Source organism: Aureobasidium subglaciale, assembly GCF_000721755.1.
Source record: "Aureobasidium subglaciale EXF-2481 unplaced genomic scaffold scaffold_16, whole genome shotgun sequence".
Taxonomy (NCBI): Eukaryota; Fungi; Ascomycota; class Dothideomycetes; order Dothideales; family Saccotheciaceae; genus Aureobasidium; species Aureobasidium subglaciale.
Window position 1 is genome coordinate 277,982 of NW_013566979.1, and position 16,749 is coordinate 294,730.

Here is a 16,749-nt window from a genome sequence, read left to right on the forward strand (position 1 = left end):
GAATGCTCTTTAATTCAGATACCCCTTTCTTACTTATCAAATAGCATACTACCCTCGTAGACTGAAGACTTGTTAGGCCGCAACAGCAATTAGGTGGCATCTTTGTCAGTAAGCGTCAACAGAATCACCAGCAGTAGCCAAGGCAATATGGAGGTGTTGGATAGATTGGAGTTTAGTGTCTATTTCTGAGCTGAAACCAGGGGCAATTTTTGGAAGGAAGGCGGGGTTCACGAAGCTTCCGCTGATGCCAGTTGGTCCCTTCCGCGGCTTAGCAAGCATTCAAGGTGATCTGTCTCCTTTGCACTTTCTCGAACTCGAACGTCCTCACGAAGCATCCAACAGACATTGCACTCTTCTACCCCGTGCTTGTCTTTGAACTGTTTCCACCCTCCCTCACTTCTCCACATATCACATCACAATGCGCAACTTCGCAGCTCTAGGTCTGCTCGGCGCAGCCGCCCTGGCCGCCGCTTCCGACGTTGTCGACCTCAAGCAGGACACATTCAAGGGTTTCGTTGAGGAGAACGACCTTGTTCTCGCAGAGTGTAAGCAACACTCTAAGGACCGCTGTGCCACCATTACAAGTCTAACAGTAGCTCACAGTCTTCGCCCCTTGGTGCGGACACTGCAAGGCACTTGCACCCGAGTACGAGGAGGCCGCTACCACCCTCAAGGAGAAGAACATTGCTCTCGCTAAGATCGACTGCACTGAGGAGGCCGACCTCTGCAAGGACCACGGTGTCGAGGGCTACCCTACCCTCAAGGTCTTCAGAGGCCTCGACAATGTTTCCCCCTACAGCGGTCAGCGCAAGGCTCCTGCGTACGTTAGATCAATTCAGATCCACTGGGAAGCCTGGCTAACTATTCCGCAGAATCGTCTCATACATGACCAAGCAGTCCCTGCCCGCCGTCTCAATCGTCGACAAGGCCACCATTGAGGACTTCAAGACCGCTGACAAGGTTGTCCTGGTCGGTTACTTCGCCGCTGATGACAAGGCTTCCAACGAGACTTTCACCGCTGCCGCCAACGGCCTCCGCGACAACTACCTCTTCGGTGCTACCAGCGACGCTGCCCTCGCCAAGGCTGAGGGTGTCACTCAGCCCTCGATCGTTCTGTACAAGAGCTTCGATGAGGGCAAGAACACCTTTACCGAGAAGTTCTCCAAGGATGCTATCACCACTTTCGCCAACACCGCTAGCGTCCCCCTGATTGGCGAGGTCGGCCCTGAGACCTACTCTACCTACATGGCTGTGAGTTCCAACAGACAGTCATCTTCATGAGAATGCACAACTGACAAAGATCCTTCAGGCCGGTATTCCCCTCGCTTACATCTTCGCCGAGACCCCCGAGGAGCGTGAGACTCTCGCTGCCTCCCTCAAATCGGTTGCCGAGAAGCACAAGGGCAAGGTCAACTTTGCCACCATCGACGCAAAGGCCTTCGGTCAGCACGCTGGCAACCTCAACCTCGAGGTTGGCAAGTGGCCCGCATTTGCCATTCAGGACACCGTAAAGAACCAGAAGTACCCCTTCGAGGGCACTGACCTCTCAGAGAAGAAGATCACCAAGTTTCTTGACGACTTTGTTGCCGGCAAGGTCGACCCCAGCATCAAGTCCGAGCCCATTCCTGAGAAAAACGACGGTCCCGTCACTACTATTGTCGCAAAGAACTACGATGAGATTGTCATGAACGCCGACAAGGATGTCCTCGTCGAGTTCTACGCTCCCTGGTGCGGTCACTGCAAGTCTCTTGCTCCCAAGTACGAGGAGCTCGGTGAGATGTTCAAGCCCTTCTCCAACAAGGTCACCATCGCCAAGGTTGATGCCACTGCCAACGACGTCCCCGATGAGATCCAGGGCTTCCCTACCATCAAGCTCTTCCCTGCCCACGGCAAGGGTGAGCCCATCGAGTACAGCGGTGCCCGCACTGTTGAGGATCTCGCCACCTTCATCCGCGAGAACGGTAGCCACAAGATTGACGCCGACTCTGAGAGCGCTGATGTCGAGACTGCCGGTATGCCCAAGCAAGCTGAGGCTGCCACCGAGGGTGTCGCCGCTAAGGTCGCCGGTGCCGTTAAGGACGCAGTTGTTGAGAAGGCCGAAGAGGCTGCCGCCGTCCTTAAGGACGGTCTCATGGACAGCGACGGTGACATGGGTGAGCACGATGAGCTTTAAGTGCTTCGCTTAGAATATAGCAAGTCACAAAAAGCTAGGTGGTGCCAAATAGGCACCCTGGCGTTCATCAGGACAGCATTAGGGATTTTGATGGGTATGCAGTCGTTAGGTTTATTGCGACGACCATTTTTTTTTGAACAGTACTGTACTCTAGAAGAAGTATGAACTTTGATGCAACCACGTGTCTTCCAATTGTTCCTGTGATGCCCCAATTCGCCGTGTCTGCAATTGCGGTCGCGCGGTCGATGCTGTGCGCAAATTACCGGGATGCTGCTGTGACTCGACCTGATTGATACTCATAACAAAAAACAACCATTGACAGCTATCGCGACATCAATTTTTCTCTTCTAACCGCCCACAGACTTTTGTGCACATCACACATGAGAACGATTTGAGAAGGACTCCAAGGCGCAAATGTTCATCCGGAACGATCAACCCGACCATGCACATCATCAACACAACACCTACACGACCAACAACTCGTCCCACTACCAGTAACTCCCGACTCTCTCTTGACAAAATCACACACACGCACAACAATGGCCGGAAAACAAACGACTCATCCCCTACGTCCAAAACGACATCATTCCCCCACCTCCGGCCTCTTATACACTGAAACCATCATAAGAGCACGACCGACAAACCGACAATTGTATGAATTTCTATCCAAATCTATCGGAAGACCTCCACCTCAAGAATGGGAGAATGAAGGTGAGGAGGGGGTTTCGACGTTGCAGGATATGGCGTTGAGATGTTTTTTGAATCATGTGGATGGGTTTGGTGAGGAGCATTTTGGGGGCGATGTTGGATTGATGGGGGAGAGGGTTTGGCGGGAGGTTGTGAAACAGTGAGTGCTTCTATTTCCTGCTCGTTTTCTCTCTTCATGTTGGTCTCCGTTGATGGAGGTTAATTTGATATGGTCCGGGTTGTCCCCTCGGCTTTTAAATTTGACCTCGACAACAAGTCTTGGATTGCGAAATGGAGTCGGAGATCGCTGTCAGTCCTACATGACATCCTCTGCCGCATATAGACACGGGGACTCTGGTGTCGTCGCCACGTACTTCGATCTCGTGGAGATGATGGTCAATATCTCTTTCCCTCTCCCTCCTTTCTGTCCACCAACAAAATTATCCCAAGATAATGACTAGTGCCAAGAGCATGGTCACTTACGATACAACCTTGGGATCATAGACTAATGAGGTCCCTCACAGCAATCTCCAAAGCCTTCGACTATGGCAGCTCTTCACAACAATCTGCAAAGATCATCCTCCACCAGACATCGACGCCGACCAACCACCTGCAAGAACCCACAAGACAATAACTCACCATCATCTCCCCCTCTCGCTAGTTATCCCAGCAATCTCTTCTCCCTCTCTCGTCTACCTCACCTCCCTCACCCTCATCGACAAAATCACAGATTCATCCACCTCTCTATCCATACTGTCCATTCTCTCAAATCTAGCCGTTCTACATATAGTTGGCTCGCCTTCCTCGACACGGGAGACATCCATGATTGACGATGATACAACGAGGCTTTGGAACAAACAAGCAAGATACAGCAACGGCTTTCCTAGGCTCAAGATGCTGTTTCTGAGATTCCAATTGGGCGTGAGCGAAAGGGTGTTTGGGGAGTTGGAGCATTTTCCTGCTCTGGAAATGGTGGTCACGAGTCGATGTGGCATCAAGACGAAGGAGGGTAAGAAGGTTGCAAAAGAAAAGGGGTGGAAGATGACGAGGTGAGTTCGCTTGATCCGTTCACCACAATAAGGAGGTCAGAATACTGATGTAACCAACAGTAAAGCCTTTTACGCCCACACCGACACCATTCTGGAAGCCCATCCTCTAGGTCGTAGTTACCTCGACATTGTCACTACCTTCTTGACTTCTCTCGTCTCCTCCCCCGCTGCTCCTTCATCCTCGCCATCTCGCCCTACTCCGTTACCACCCCTCTCACCCTCGCCCATAACCATCCCCCTCTCCCTCATCCAACTAGGACGTCAACCTCCCTCCCAGTCCACGAACGTCCTCCTCGATACTCAAGAAATAGCATGCTGGGTCAAAGACACAGACGAGAGTCGGAAATTGGCAGAGGAAAAGAGGAAGAGAGGAGTTGACAAAGAGGAGAGAAAGATGGAGGGAGGGAAGAGGGTTAGAAGGATCAAGGAGGCGAAGAGGAGAGATCTGTTGGGATTGCTGGAGGGCATGTAGGAGACGGGAGAGTACTTGAAGGTAGGAGTTCTAGCAAGTGGGCACCTCGTATGTCGCAGAAAAGACGTAGGATGCTGTCACTTGGCTTATATTCATGTTGGAGATCGCAGAGGCTACACGGGACTGGCGGCAAACACTGGATTGAGATTCGAGGAAGGTGTACGTCAATCCATATCAAGAGCTTTTCGTCTCCAAACACGCCCTGATAAGAAGAGGAAGTTTACAAAATAGCCATGAGATGGCCACTCTGGCAGAATGAGACGACACGATCAGAAGGAAACGACCGAAATGATTTTAAGAATGCCGAGATCTCCATTTTTTTTAGGGTGCTGTCTAAGATAGTATAGCTTTGTCTGTCCATCCCGTGAACTCTCTCATCATCGTATTATAGACTGAAAACGCCATCCGCTCATGATATATTGAGAATAGAAGAAAACTGGTTTATATCACTTCCAAGTGCTCCAGGCACTGTATCCTGTGCTCATAGAAATGTGTTGGTTGTGGGAGGAAAAGAGTCGGAAGAAACTCTTTACATGCAGGCGGCACCGTCAATGCCAATGACCTTGCCGTTGACCCACTCGCCATCCTGGGAAGCGAGGAAGCAAACGACGCGGGCAATGTCGACGGGCTGACCAACACGCTGCATGGGAGACCAGGTCTTGGCGTACTCGTCGACCTGGTCGTCGGAGAGGTTCTCACCATCGGGAATGTACTCGCGGCAGACGGCGTGGTACATGTCGGTCTTGATACCACCGGGAGCGACAGCGTTGACAGTGATGCGCTTGTCACCACAATCGATGGCCATGCAGCGGACAAAGGTCTCGATGGCACCCTTGGAGCCGGAGTAGACGGTGTGCTTGGGGACACCCTTGGCCTGACCGGTGATGGAGCCCATCAGGATGATGCGGCCGCCGACGGAGAGATGCTTGTAGGCCTCACGGGCGACGAAGAACTGGCCACGGGTGTTGATCTTGAAGACGCGGTCGAACTCCTCCTCGGTGACATCCTTGAGATGACCGAAGGAAACGACACCAGAGTTGGAGCAGACAATGTCGAGCTGACCGAAGTGCTCAACAGCCTGGTCGAAGAGCTTGATGGTCTGCGAGACCTCACCGACGTTGGCCTTGATGGCGATGGCGTCGGAGCCGTTCTTCTTGATCTCCTCGACAACCTGGTTGGCGGCATCGGCAGAGTTGGCGTAATTGACAACAACCTTTGCACCGCGCTTGCCGAGTTCAATGGCCATAGACTTGCCAATACCACGGCCTTTTGATATGTGTTAGAAGCTGGTGAGACTTGAGCGAAGTGGAAAATGCCTTACCAGAGCCGGTGACAAGGGCGACCTTTCCGTCGAGGCGAGAAGTCTCAATAGCAGACATTGTGATTGGGATGTTGGAGTTGGTTGGTGAAAGGGGTAAAAGTGGTGATAGAAGCGAGTGGCTTTTGTGGGTAGTGGATTGGATTGGATGGGATGAGATGGTGATTGATGATGAAGAAAGAATGACTTAGCCTGCTGTGTTCAGCGATCTATATACCATTGATGCTCGCTCTTTCGTTCTCAAGATAGCACCGAGATGTTGAGCCCTTGTTCGGAGAATATCCCATTGATAGAACATGACGGCTCCACTCGGGATTGGTAGACACCATAGCTCATACAAGCACTGGACAGAGAATGTAGGAGATGGCAGTGTGCCAGCCTCATCGATAGGTAGCTAGGCTTCAATGGGCGACAAGGCGGAAACGTGCAAGGGGATCTTCGCACCGGACAGGCTCTCCAAAGACGCGAAGAGCGAACATGCTCTTGTTCGTCCGCGTGAGTTTCGGAGAGGCACATCTCGCGAGCAATGTCCGGTCAGGGTACGTGCAGAAAGTCGAGCATGGAGGCAGACCCACAGACTGTTCGCGCTGGGGAAGCCATTGGATGGTATTCAGCACGGACTCATTTGACACCTAACGTTCGGACTTTTTCTCTTGGGTGCATAATGGCGACGATCGTTGCCGAACTGTGGAAGACCATCCATGCTTCCGAAGATAGTCGTCTACCTCACCACTGCAACAGCTTGTGAAACCATCTGAGAGAGCGAAATCGATCATTTCCAGTACCTTTTTGACGCGTCTATATTCGTCGTCAGTTGTTTGGTTGGCAAGGCGTTCACGAGCCAAGCTCTTGCACCTCTTGTTGCACTTAGCATTCCGGAAATACATGATGCCTAGGGCGGTTGCAGAATACCCAAGTTTAGCCGCGATCCCTCGGAGGATAGTCGTGCGGCTCAACAATTCGGATTGGCTCAAGGCTGGCTACGGCTGGCGGATAGTAGTGCCCGAATTGTCGAAGGCTGTTTCGTGCTACGGAGAACGAAGGCGCGACGGCGTTGGCGGCTCTCGGTTTCACAATCTGTGGGGAAAACTCACTAGACGACTAGTCCCGATCCTGCCCTTCCACGTTTGCCAAGACGATACGAAGTTTGTTTGGACCACAAACCTCGGGGCGGCTCGGTGTCGAGGAGGAAGGACCCCTCTGGAGCAGGGTGGTGTGTAGACGCTGGTAGACGCTGGCACTTCCGTTGCTTGCATCAAATATCGAATGCTTGTTGATCCGCTGCCCGCTCGCCCTGCATCTTTATCGCGTTCACATTCTGACCGGCGGCCGCCGATTGACTGCTTCGGAACGCTATCGATTCCCCACACTGTGGCATCCTGCTGACTTTGTATCTGCATTCCTGAGCTTCAGCTCCGCCGCTCCGAGCCCGTAAGCCTCCAGCAGTCGCTTGTTCTCCCTTTGTGGTGACAAAGGTACCTCCATCGCTGCAATGTTCGCGCAATCACGAGCAATCCTTCGTCGAACCGTTGAGTTGTTCCGCAAATGAGCTGGCTGAGAACACGACATGTACTGAATCGTCAGCAACGTGGTGATCGCACCCAGGCGAAGTAAACACTAGCACATTTGGTGGATTGAAGATTATATGGTATCGCCTAACGTGATACCGTGCTCGTGGCAAGCCATGGAGTGTTTGAGCTTCCCCATCAAGTTGTGCTTGGCACATGGAGAAGTGTTGTCATCTTTGGTATGACTGCATTTCCCGTGCTCTTGTCCTCTTGGAAGCCGCCTTGGAAGTTGGTTCTATTCAGACGAAAATTGCGCGGCCTTTCACTGCCTTTAACTCTGGACTGCAGTCAGCAGTCATACTGACTTCTGCGGTGTTGCATATCCTCCAGGAGGAAATTGTGCACATCGTGCATCATGCAGTGCACACATAGCCCCGGAGTGATATCGGCTGCCCGCTCAGTCCGCTGCAGCACTCTCTGGAGCACCTTTCATCCGGATTCTACACGCTGAGAGCTGCCGAGACAGTCCATGACCGACCATATAGCCTCTCGAATAGAGAGACCAGGGAAACCTGTTTTGAGTCAGTGGTCGCATTCTCTGGTGGTCTGCTTGCGGGACTGTATGGGGAAGCGAAGATCTTCTTGAAGGCCACTCTGGGGGAGCTCATTGAAGCGCACTATCCGGTTCTCTGCGGCCGGATACTCATAGATGCTAGACCGTTGCTTTGTGAAACGTCCGAGATGGGCCGAGTCAGGAAGGATCTTGTCCGCCGATATAGAGGGATTCAACAGCAATATGGTGGTAAGCTCGTCGACCACTTCCAACCCTTTTCAGAGAGTGTAGACAGCAAAGCTATACATACACTACCAGTATTGTTTCCACCATGATCTGATCTCAGTTGCTCTTTGAACAGAGTGTAGGCAGTCGTAGTGCTATGGTGTGAGATCGCATAACGCGTTCCATCTTCAGACTTCGGATCACCACATCAGACACGAGACCTCCTCACCTCCGAAGTGCACCTCCGGACTATGTTAGTTTGATCTGCTATTTCCAACACCGTCGTCATACTGCCTCATAGGCAGGAAGGAGAATCTGACGATCAATGCACCGGACAATGTTGGTTTGTCCGGTCACCAGAAAGATCATAAAGTCGCCCAATTTCATCTTCTTGGAGATGCTTATTTTCTATTATACGCAGGCTTCTTACTTGATCTTTATCTGGTATTTGCACCTGGGCGCTTCCAAGCATGATTGGGAAAAGCAAAGAGGATCGACTTGCCACGCTTGCTCTGGATTGTGGTCAACTGGAACACAACTGGGGAAGACAGGAGCTTTTATCGCACGAAACGGGATAGAAGAGCTTGGAAGATGTGATATTGAAGAAGATCAATGTTGTATGAGTCGGATCGAGATCTACTAGGAGAAAGAAAAACAGAATGGGAAAAAACATTACAAAACCAAGAGTTGCTAACATCGCGACTCACCCTACTGGCAATGAAGATAATAGAGACAAGATTAAAGACCAACGCATTGTACCGCCAACACCAATGGTGCCCAGCCATCTATCTTGAACTAAGAGGTAAGGAAAGAGTCGTAAAACATTATTTGGAAGCAACTAGCTTCTCATCAAGCGGTCAAGCTTATTGCGGACACCATCAACAAATCTGTTGGAAGTTCCCTCATCCATGATCTCTATGGAATGTGCAAGGACTGTGACGCCATGGTCCATTGGTAGATGACTACCATTCCTCTTGCTGAGGAAGGGTTGACCCACACGTTTGCTCAAGAATCGAACGATGGTTGGATGATCAGCCGGCAGAGCGTCAATAGCGAAAGTAGGTCCCGGTGAAGGGAATCCTCCGGTCGCAGTTGGCGCTGGTGACTCTTTGTTGATCAGACTGTCGGTCCAGAGGATAAGAGCAGCACGGTAGATAGCACCGGCCCACCAAGGAGGACGTACACCACGAGGCATGGACCGTATGATGCGCAAGACTTGTCCACAGTGGAAGACAGCTTCCTCAACATCGGCGATGCATCGCTTGTGAATCCATATCAGCTGTTGGTAGGTACCATCAAAGCCTTCACGACGCGCCAGACGCTCGACCTCAGGGAAGTTGGTCACAGCGTTCAAGCTGATGAGATGGAACATGACGAGGTTGGCTTGCATAACAGCGCAGCTAGGGTTGACCTTGAGGTAACGGTCGGCCATGTCGTACCATCGCTGAAGTAGTGACTGTACCTCCTCCAAGCGGCATCTGGTTGACGATGCAGTGACAGCTCGAGTCTTGTTGCGTGATGAAAGTGAATCGGAGAAACAGCTCATGAGCTGACCGTAATGGCAAACCATAGACTGAAGAGGATGTAGGAGTAATCTCATCTGGAGTGGCGTCATCCCGATGCCAAGAGAAGCCATCTCGTCATCCAAAAAGTGACGGAAAAGATCATGCAATGACATTGGACGGGCGCCCGAGCCAAGCGAGGAGTAACCACCCACAAACTCATGTACCTGTTCAAAGGCTTGAGACCATTCAGGGGCGCTCTTAGCCTGCCATAGGCGGTCGGAGTCAGGCATCGGTGCACCAAACTCGGTCACGGAGAAGAGTGGGGCGGTGTCGTGGAACAGTGCAAGATCTTGATCGACCATGACCCATGAGTAGACAAGTCTGCTCCGGCTCTCGCGCTGGATCCACTCAGTCCAGAGCGAGTCGGCACTGTTTTGGTGGTCCATCATCTGAGGAGCCGTGAACGCTCTGCCCTCGAGAAGACCGGAATGTCGTAGCATGTGGAAGTACATGCTTCGCTGGCCCATGGCAATATCCATCTGCCATTTGTCTCCACTCCAAGCAGCCTGGGAGGTGAAGAGGAGAGCAGAGTGCAAAGTAATTGGGTCGCTAGCCATTGTGATATTGCGCTCAATTAGGTCAAAGAGCGAAATACGACAAGCTTCGGTGAGACCACCAGCCAACCATCTTGCCTCGACAGACGAGATGTTCATTGCGCCCTGAGCAATCATCATGAGTAGTAAGAGACATGAAGCTTTGTCGTTGTAGCAATGCATCAGCTCGTTTGCATCGAGAATGCCTCGTGACGTCAATGAGTAGTATCTCTCGAAGCTGTTGGCATAAGATCGAAGGAAATATTCGAGTACTCTTGCTGGCGGCAGAAGCACGAAGTTTGAGCCACCATTCGACAATGGAGACTGGCCGCCTTGCTGACCTTCTCTGTGAGTCTCAAGGGCCTTGTGCAAGAAGGTTTGAGTAATCGCGAGGAGCTTATCGCGCGTGCTCTCGTGGAGTTGCATGACAGCCAAGTTCTCAGCACCAGCGAAATCAGCCTCGTCCCAAGTAGGAGCCCAAGTGCTCCAGCCTTCGTGGTTCTTGAGAGTCTGCTCGAGACACTCGAGATTCATCTTCGCGGTCGTGGGGCATGAACTTGAAGGGACAGTAGGTGTGCATCTGAACACGTTCCAGCCATCTTGAGCTGCGATGACTGCCCGGATGTCTTCGCCATCGTTTGATGACAAGGAGGCAGTCGACATGTGCCTGGCGTGGGCATAGAACATGTTGTTGGAGTGGCCAAGGTCCATGTCGGCAAAGGAGCGCTCGACCTTTGGTGTCTCGATAGGAGAAATTAGAGGACCTCCCAAATTAGCCATATCAGGCATGATAGTAAGAATGGTCTCATTGGCCGGCATCAACGACAGCTGGTTTGGATCGAAACCCATGCTAGGGTCGAGCATAAGATCGGCACGAGCCATAGCCTCGAAGCCCATGGGCATAGGCATCTGACCCCAGTCAAGCATGAAACGAGGGTTAGCATCATCCTCCTTGGTGCCATTCATGAAGTCGTCGTAGGTAGGCATAGACCCCTGCATGAAGCCCGAGCCTGGAGTTGTCAAAGGAGAGATTTGTTGGGAGGGAGAGGTGTGACCATTAGACATTGGTTGCTCGAAATATTGAGCATGCAAATCGCCCATGTGCTTCTCTTCGGGAATTGTTGTGGGGACGCCAGAGCCTGGGCTCGAAGGTTTCTGATGCTGGTGCTTTTCTGCCGATTTTGAAGAGTCGATAGGCATAGGAGCGGCCTCGGCAGCCACGGTCTGATCTGGAGGTAGGATGCCATTGGCAACACCACTGGCGATGGTTTCGGCTGTGATCAAGCCCATGCGGTTGGCATTCTTGGACGAGCGACGAGTGGGGCGGAGGGTGCATCGAAGGTTGCGGCCTGCACAACGACTGCAAGGAAACTTCTTGTCGCACTTCGTCTTTGTTTTGGCGCAGTTGCTGCACGCAATCGGTGTTCTGCCAGCAGACTTTGCCATCATGCCGTTGGCGGCGGGGATGATTTCCTGATTTTGATCCCGGCCATGGACGGTGTAGTGCCTTTGTAGCAGATCACTGAACGTACAATTAGCATTACTTCTGAAATGTCCTGCCAAGCAGTGGGTGGCTTACCGTCTGGCGAACGACATGTGGCAGGTGAAACACTTGAAAGGCTTAACGTTGGTATCTGTTACTGTTAGCAAGGGTTTTCTAGATGCAGTGCTCAGCCGTACGTGTGAGGATATGTCTCTCGAGATGCTCGTCTCTGGTGAACGAGTGGCCACAATATGTGCAGAAAACCATCGTGAAGTTGGGATGTGACTTAGACTGTCAATCCTGGCATAGACAAGCGATGGAAAGAAGATGAAAGAGAGATGAAAAGTGAGAAGAGATAGAGAAGATCAAGGATGATATGAAAAGAAGAAGAGCGAGAGATGTGAAGAAGAGGTGCTACTAATGTGTTGGATCAGCCTGATTGAGTAGGATACACTGCTGGTATTATTAACAGCTGAGGAAGGAGCATAAAGCTTGGGGCTGGTTTGCGGATCCTTGACACATCATGACTTGTCGACTAGAGTACCGTCCAAGCGAGGCAGATGTTCCCAGGGGCGGAACGCATTTGGTGCATAATCAAGCTATCATGGGCGACGTTTCGAATGGTTTCATGCGGGCTAAAAGCATGGGCTCCAGTTGTGAGGCACACACCACGAGCACGCCAACCGTCTCGTTATCGTCGAACGCATGCACGAGTCAGCCCGCGTCCAAATTCTCCTGCCCACCCTGGGGAACCCATCTGGCGGATTGAGCGCTCTAGGCTTCACGGTAAGAGTTGGAGCCAATCGGATGTCAAGAGGGTCAGACCCAAAACGGCCAAACCTCCCTGCACAACGATGCCGCTTATGGCATACGCCCGCCAAGCTCGGCGCGTTCATCTGTATATAGATATTGCTCAATGGTTGAGTCGAGAATCATCGCCCGCCCTGCACTAGATGATGGCGTCAGCATAAGTCAGGTTTGGAAAGCGAGCTCGCCTTAAGGTCGCACAGCGGAGCCGTAACCAAAAAGCTATCTCTTGCGAGCCTTCTTTCCAGCGGCAGACAAGCCACAGTCCGAGCAACACTCGGAGAGATTGGATCTAGCATGGCATTCGCAGCGAAGCAGCTAACCTGCAGCTCGATCTTGCCTGCAGCCCCCTGGAAGCTCTTGCGACTTCCACCTTGTAATGGCCCGCATCCTCATGATTATGACGCGGTGAGCGCCCGAATTCTGAGGAATGGTGATGCACATCATGCGTCTGCGCAATGACGATCTGCGTGCGAGAGCTGTGAACTCCTGGCCTACAATACGTAGCATCTTGGTGAGCCGACGATCCCGCACGAACCTATTTTCGTAATACATGCGAATTGTACAGTACAATGAACATGGCAGTAAGTTTATCCTCCGCGCGCCAGTTGCAATGCTGACGAGGTAGACACTACGTCGCGTTAGCGTCAATCTGGGAGCTAGTCAAACCTCAGGCGCCGGGATGCCCTTTCACAGAGTTGTGCAAGGTTTTCGAAGAGATCTGCTGCCAAGCTTTGGACTAGGCCTTATCGGGAGCTTCCCAAGATACACTTTGAAACTGCCCTGTGGACGGACTTGAGCACTTCTAACGTTGATACCGGCACGTTGTTGCAAGCAAGCTTCAGTGTCAGGTTGAGACCTCGGATTTGAGAGGCTCTAAGGTCTTGAAATTGACTCTGGGGTAGAAGCATACCGATCGCCGATTATCTCGCGGAGCTTGATACCGTTTGTCTATACGACAACGGATTTGCCTTGCTCTCCACATACAGGGTTCTCCCCTGTATAGTCCAGCACAGTACTGAGTACTCAAGTACCATTTTCCCGTATTCGATCTGACCAGCCACCGAGGCTGAGTGCAAATCCTCCGACAACAATCATTCACTCGGAAAATGCCATCTTTGCTATCGCTGTTGTTCGAGAACAAACCGCTCGGAGCTCAGCATCTTGTTCCAAAGTAGATACCGCATCAGCCGCCAGTCCAATTATTCTTCCACTATTCACAAAGTTTATAAGTGTTTGCGTTGTAGTGTACAGTCGAGACCTTTGCTCAGCCGAGATTGTGGAGTACTTTTGGATATGAGCCTGTGCCAGAAATGCTAGCCTATGCGGGCGTTCCTGGGCTTGCCCACAAACCGCAAACCGTACGTGTTGAGTCGCGAGAAGACGTTACAAGACCACGATACATGCCGAAAACGGCTCACGGCAACCAGGTATGATAGATCTATCAGAACTGTACACGGCGCTGATCTCCCTCCGGCGAATGTATCAACACTAGTATATGTGTCTATTTAGTCTTTTAATGCTCCAACAGAAGTTAAGATTTTGCGGAGAGCTTCGCAAAAGTCAAACACGCAACGTTTCACAGAGCCCCGAGCATTGGCCCTTGGTAAACGATTGGCCCGCTAAATCTAGCTGATATATATATGTTCGAAATATGCATGGAGAGATATTTTTGCGTTTGCAGAAAGAAGCCATCGTACATCAACGAGCAAGGACGCGATATTCTCCGTTCGGAGGTAGACGACACTCTTCAGCCAAAAGCCAAACCTGCTTGCGCGACATTCCTCCGATGAGCTGTCCACTGGTTCTTGCCCTCATCCAATATCGGAGGCTTACCAATGGCCAAGCTTCAGGTAGTCCATCGACTGCTTACAACAAGCCTAATGAAGACCACGAACGGCTCAGCGAGTCGCTGACATCTTGCTGAGTTGGCCCACGAATCCCACTCAATAAGGATCAGAGAACGTATCGTTTTATCCGCATGTGCATAAGGCTACATGCATGTACCTTGCCTAGTAATTATTGATAAGCAACAGACCACCCCTATTGAGTCAGGACATCTGGTATTTGACCCATGAAACTTTCCCTCGGGCAGCTGTCATGTCTAGTAGGCAACAGATACCCGAATTCCTCCTGCTGTCGGAGCTTACAAATACTGGAAGGGGGCAATCGAATTGGGACACATTCGTGGTATTCGCGTCTCCAGATCGTTGCCCCTCTCCTTGGCTCGTGTTCGTAAAACTCGTGATTCCTCCGAGCTGGGCGTCGTCGACTGATCCTTGCGAGGGAAAACACATATGTTCATCTCAAATATAACAGCAGCGATCAACTCGAGGCTATGTGTCCGGGTGAGATGGATCACCCATCCTTTGCTGATCTATGCGCATATCAGCGGTACATATTGAGCTGTGATAAGTCTGGAGTACAAATGGCAGCTGCGAGTACGTGCGTGCATCACTGCCGCCGCAGTGCCGCGTCTCAGAGTTCAAGTTTGGAATAAGGGCCTGATTCCAATTGATGACGCTTTTTGAGATCATCAAGTTGGACTCTGCCAGTTCTCTAGTGGTCGTCCGTCATGTTCTCTACACAGAGCTCGGTCAAGACACGCGCGTGCGCGTGTGCCAGAGTACCATACACGGCATCAACTGTTCCAGATGCGCTCGTGGGGTGTGTTGCACAACATGCCTCGTGTCTGCTCCAATGACTGAATCCCAGGGTAGTATTAGACAACCCGCATTCCTATATTTCGGGTCGTTCAGGTTGCACCACGTCAGTAAATTCGTGAAAGGGACTACTCTATGATGCCGCGGTATGACCTTGTACGACGTGACAGATAGGACCATGTAACATATTTTGTCACCTGCCACGTGCTGGTTCAATCTGGGTGAACAGCATCTGACCGCCTTGTCGTTAGCACTATCTATACATGGATGATTGGCGAGTCCCTGCCATACTGGACTCTCCGATTGTCTGATGCTCGGGTGAACAGCTTACCAGAAGACTGAAAATGGAACGAGCGAGGTGTCAGGGTCGCTCCAGCGTCGAGATTCGTGGCAGACATAAGTGACCCATGTACAAAATGATGACGCTTAGAATCTCAGTCTTGTGTCATCGGGCATTCTTCCCTGCAAACGCTGTCATGCAAATGTCCTTGTCGAATATGCATGATCTGGAGCCTCTGCGATATTTGACTTACTCTGACGCATAGGCCGGCAACCCGGCAAAAGCCAAAGAAGCAGCAATGAACGAAGACGATGTCGAACAGATTATTGAACTATTCCGCGATCTGCTAGTCGCCGATTCCACTCCCATCGACATCAAAGTCAATCTTACAGTGTCGTTGGAAACCATGCATATGTCGGCTGCTTGCATGCGGCTTGATCTCAGCGTCATGAACGAACCTTGTCTATGCAAGACCGAAGCACACATTACGACACTCGAATTGGTGACAGAATCTTGTAATCTTGCAAAGCAAGACTGGGTGTTCACTACAAGCGCGGAGGGTTCAGTCTGTCAGGGACGATCTCGTCTCAAGCATCGACCACGAAGCTCGGCTCTCCCAACGGCTTCTTTCGGCGTCGTGAGAAAGCTCTTAAGGCTTAAAAGTCTTGTTGCTGAGAATAGTCCAAGAAACACCTGACAGGTGGTGGTATGAAAAAGTGAGTACCCTGGAGCACGAGCCACGATGAATGAAACGCGGGCCAGTGTTCTTTGGACAGTGCGGGTATCAGACGCAACGAATAGATATTGTGGAGACAGAATTTTGTAAGAGCGGAGCATGCATACCTTTGATCAGCATATGCGGTCTGGAAAAACAGAGATGTGTTTATATAATGGTTTGGATATAGCCCTGCGCAGCGCATGCTGACGAAGCAGGCATCATACAGGCGTATGCTCGAAGTCCAGATATGGCAGTTGATGAAACCAAGGATGGTCAAAGGACCAAGATATTCTGGCAATGCTTAGCAATGGCCAGGATACACAGGGCTCGCTAGGAACGACATGTTTCTGTGTTTCTCGAGTATGAGGCGAAGAGCGCGCGGACAGTCTTATGTGAGACTGGATATCTCAACATGTGCTCTTCAAGCACAACCTGACAATACCAGTCAGATTGTTGGTCAGGCACGGCGATGATTACCCTGGTGTCGCTCAAAATGTTGTGACACGGTTGAGACAGAGCAACGTGCGAAGAAGCTGCCGGGTGCCAAGCTACGGCAAGCCGGGATTGAATGATGCTTTCACGGTCCCGGACACCAGCGCACTGTCAAAATCGGCTATCCATAGAAACCCCACAAACAATGGCCGCCTCAAGTTTCTCTACAGCTTCCATGGTTGTGTTGTCGTATAGCAGATCCAACCCGTGTACCCTCTCCTCA

General features: G+C 51.3%; 5 protein-coding genes across 5 annotated transcripts; 2 read left to right on the plus strand and 3 right to left on the minus strand.

Annotated features, from left to right (window-relative positions):
* Positions 1 to 126: 126 nt before the first annotated feature.
* On the plus strand, positions 127 to 2,207 carry AUEXF2481DRAFT_326952 (uncharacterized protein). Its single transcript, XM_013486696.1, has 4 exons — positions 127 to 545; positions 604 to 820; positions 873 to 1,251; positions 1,310 to 2,207. Exons 1-4 carry the CDS (start codon positions 419 to 421, stop codon positions 2,171 to 2,173), a joined length of 1,587 nt encoding a protein of 528 aa, XP_013342150.1. The 5' UTR covers positions 127 to 418; the 3' UTR covers positions 2,174 to 2,207.
* Positions 2,208 to 2,468: 261 nt separating this feature from the next.
* Positions 2,469 to 4,818, plus strand: AUEXF2481DRAFT_41805 (uncharacterized protein). Its single transcript, XM_013486612.1, has 3 exons — positions 2,469 to 3,020; positions 3,385 to 3,909; positions 3,970 to 4,818. Exons 1-3 carry the CDS (start codon positions 2,713 to 2,715, stop codon positions 4,379 to 4,381), a joined length of 1,245 nt encoding a protein of 414 aa, XP_013342066.1. The 5' UTR covers positions 2,469 to 2,712; the 3' UTR covers positions 4,382 to 4,818.
* Positions 4,644 to 5,849, minus strand: AUEXF2481DRAFT_327050 (uncharacterized protein). The gene is made up of 2 exons (XM_013486697.1): positions 5,703 to 5,849; positions 4,644 to 5,647 (listed from the first exon to the last, which is right to left on the minus strand). The coding sequence occupies exons 1-2, from the start codon at positions 5,758 to 5,760 to the stop codon at positions 4,911 to 4,913; spliced, it is 795 nt and encodes a 264-aa protein (XP_013342151.1). The 5' UTR covers positions 5,761 to 5,849; the 3' UTR covers positions 4,644 to 4,910.
* Positions 5,850 to 8,823: 2,974 nt separating this feature from the next.
* AUEXF2481DRAFT_6643 (uncharacterized protein) lies at positions 8,824 to 11,833 on the minus strand (the record flags this gene model as incomplete). Its single annotated transcript, XM_013486508.1, has 3 exons — positions 8,824 to 11,605; positions 11,663 to 11,717; positions 11,764 to 11,833. The coding sequence occupies 3 exons, from the start codon at positions 11,831 to 11,833 to the stop codon at positions 8,824 to 8,826; spliced, it is 2,907 nt and encodes a 968-aa protein (XP_013341962.1).
* A 3,557-nt stretch (positions 11,834 to 15,390) lies between these two features.
* On the minus strand, positions 15,391 to 16,188 carry AUEXF2481DRAFT_327170 (uncharacterized protein). Its single transcript, XM_013486698.1, has 2 exons — positions 15,570 to 16,188; positions 15,391 to 15,461 (listed from the first exon to the last, which is right to left on the minus strand). The coding sequence occupies exons 1-2, from the start codon at positions 15,800 to 15,802 to the stop codon at positions 15,398 to 15,400; spliced, it is 297 nt and encodes a 98-aa protein (XP_013342152.1). The 5' UTR covers positions 15,803 to 16,188; the 3' UTR covers positions 15,391 to 15,397.
* Between the last annotated feature and the right edge of the window lie 561 nt (positions 16,189 to 16,749).

What these genes read in the sequence shown, in the direction of transcription:
- AUEXF2481DRAFT_327050 (XM_013486697.1), bottom strand. Translation starts at nt 5,760, where the DNA reads ATGTCTGCTATTGAGACTTCTCGCCTCGACGGAAAGGTCGCCCTTGTC. An exon ending in CGCCCTTGTCACCGGCTCTG is followed by an intron (nt 5,648 to 5,702) that starts GTAAGGCATTTT and finishes ACATATCAAAAG; the next exon opens with GCCGTGGTATTGGCAAGTCT.
- AUEXF2481DRAFT_327170 (XM_013486698.1), bottom strand. Translation starts at nt 15,802, where the DNA reads ATGTGTGCTTCGGTCTTGCATAGACAAGGTTCGTTCATGACGCTGAGA. An exon ending in TTGCCGGCCTATGCGTCAGA is followed by an intron (nt 15,462 to 15,569) that starts GTAAGTCAAATA and finishes TGAGATTCTAAG; the next exon opens with CGTCATCATTTTGTACATGG.
- AUEXF2481DRAFT_326952 (XM_013486696.1), top strand. Translation starts at nt 419, where the DNA reads ATGCGCAACTTCGCAGCTCTAGGTCTGCTCGGCGCAGCCGCCCTGGCC. An exon ending in CGACCTTGTTCTCGCAGAGT is followed by an intron (nt 546 to 603) that starts GTAAGCAACACT and finishes AGTAGCTCACAG; the next exon opens with TCTTCGCCCCTTGGTGCGGA. An exon ending in CCTACTCTACCTACATGGCT is followed by an intron (nt 1,252 to 1,309) that starts GTGAGTTCCAAC and finishes AAGATCCTTCAG; the next exon opens with GCCGGTATTCCCCTCGCTTA.
- AUEXF2481DRAFT_41805 (XM_013486612.1), top strand. Translation starts at nt 2,713, where the DNA reads ATGGCCGGAAAACAAACGACTCATCCCCTACGTCCAAAACGACATCAT. An exon ending in TGGCGGGAGGTTGTGAAACA is followed by an intron (nt 3,021 to 3,384) that starts GTGAGTGCTTCT and finishes GGTCCCTCACAG; the next exon opens with CAATCTCCAAAGCCTTCGAC. An exon ending in AAGGGGTGGAAGATGACGAG is followed by an intron (nt 3,910 to 3,969) that starts GTGAGTTCGCTT and finishes TGTAACCAACAG; the next exon opens with TAAAGCCTTTTACGCCCACA.